Below are 1416 nucleotides of genomic sequence, written 5' to 3'. Positions count from 1 at the left end.
ACCTCTCCTGCACCAGCTGCACTGGCTGCCTGTGGCCTTCCGGGTGCGCTTCAAGGTGTTAGTAACAACCTTTAAAGCGCTCCGTGGCAATGGACCTAGGTACTTGCAAGACCGCCTCCTACCAAACACCTCCCTTCGACCAGTCCGCTCCCACAGAGAGGGCCTCCTTAGGGTGCCGTCGGCCAGTCAATGCCGGCTGGCGACCCCCAGGGGGAGAGCCTTCTCTGTGGCAGCTCCTGCCCTCTGGAATGACCTACCCCCCGACCTACGTACAGTTGCAGACCTGCGCCTTTTTCGCCAAGCCCTGAAGGCCCATCTATTCCGTGCGGCCGGCCTGGCGTAGTTTGATTATGTTTCAGTGGGGGTTTTGTATGGGGTATTTTAGAGCAGGCCTGTTATTTAATTTGATTTTAGAACAGAAACTTGCGTATATTTATCGTGGTTTTTAGTATCGCCTGTTCACCGCCCTGAGTCCCGTAAGGGAGATAGGGCGGTATATAAATTTAAATAATAAATAAATAATAAATAAATATTCTTCCAGCCCTTCCTTACCTGCACAGTTTTTGCCGTCCGGTGTGATTTCAAAACCGGCATTGCAGATGCATTGGAAGCTGCCATCAGTGTTCACACAGCGCCCGTTCCGACACATCACACCGTTCATGATGCATTCGTCGATATCTAGAAGAGGGTCCACAGGGTGAGTCCACTGCCAGGAATAGTGTACCTCAACCGTGGCTACTTGAAGTTGTTGTGGACTTCAACTCCCAGAATTCCCTAGCCAGCGAGCCCAGCGAGCCCCGAGGGCAGGAAATCTTATCCCGCCACTCAGAATCCTCAAATGGGGGGGGGAGTCCTGCACCCCCCAGCTCAATCCCACGATCCATGCCTGGAACATTCCCAGCAGCTCCTATCTCTGTTCCAGATGTGGAGGAGAAGATCCAAACAATGCTAAGAAGATGGTTACCACGATGCAAGGAGAGACTCACCTCTTTCTGATATACACCTTCTCAACTGTCATCTTGACTCTGTGTCTGTCACCCCACTTTGACTTACCAATGCAGGCTTGTTTGGTGGGAGTGCTCTGGAAACCTTCATGGCACTTGCAGTGATAGGAGCCAGGGGTGTTCACACAATCACCGTGGAGGCAGGGGCTGCTCGAACACTCGTCCATGTCTTGGAGAGAGAGAGAGAGAGGGAGGGAGGAGAGCGCAGGAGGGAGAGCAGGAGAAAGGGAGAGAGGAAGAAGAGAGAGAGAGGGAGAGGGGGAGGGAGGAGAAAGAGGGAGGGAGAGAGGGAGAAGGAGGGAGAAAAAGAGAGGGAGAAAGAGAAAAATAGAGCGGGAGGGAGGAGAGAGGGAGGGAGAGGGAAAGAGAAAGGGAGGGAGAGAGAGGGGGAGAGAATTCAAGAGAGAGGAGG

At 53.1% G+C, this 1416-nt stretch overlaps 1 protein-coding gene across 1 annotated transcript in view; it reads right to left on the bottom strand.

Annotated features, from left to right (window-relative positions):
* The window catches only part of LOC107289734 (fibrillin-2), a 172158-nt gene that overhangs the window by 101243 nt on the left and 69499 nt on the right, over positions 1 to 1416 (bottom strand). Inside the window, 2 exon segments of the mRNA XM_015818536.1 lie at positions 553 to 678; positions 1054 to 1173. Of these exon segments, the coding sequence (XP_015674022.1) occupies positions 553 to 678; positions 1054 to 1173 (246 nt within the window).

The sequence above is a fragment of the Protobothrops mucrosquamatus genome, unplaced genomic scaffold (assembly GCF_001527695.2).
Source record: "Protobothrops mucrosquamatus isolate PMUCROS unplaced genomic scaffold, P.Mucros_1.0 scaffold760, whole genome shotgun sequence".
In the NCBI taxonomy this organism is placed as follows: Eukaryota; Metazoa; Chordata; class Lepidosauria; order Squamata; family Viperidae; genus Protobothrops; species Protobothrops mucrosquamatus.
Note: the sequence above shows the minus strand (reverse complement) of the source record. Positions and strands in the feature narration are given on the sequence as shown.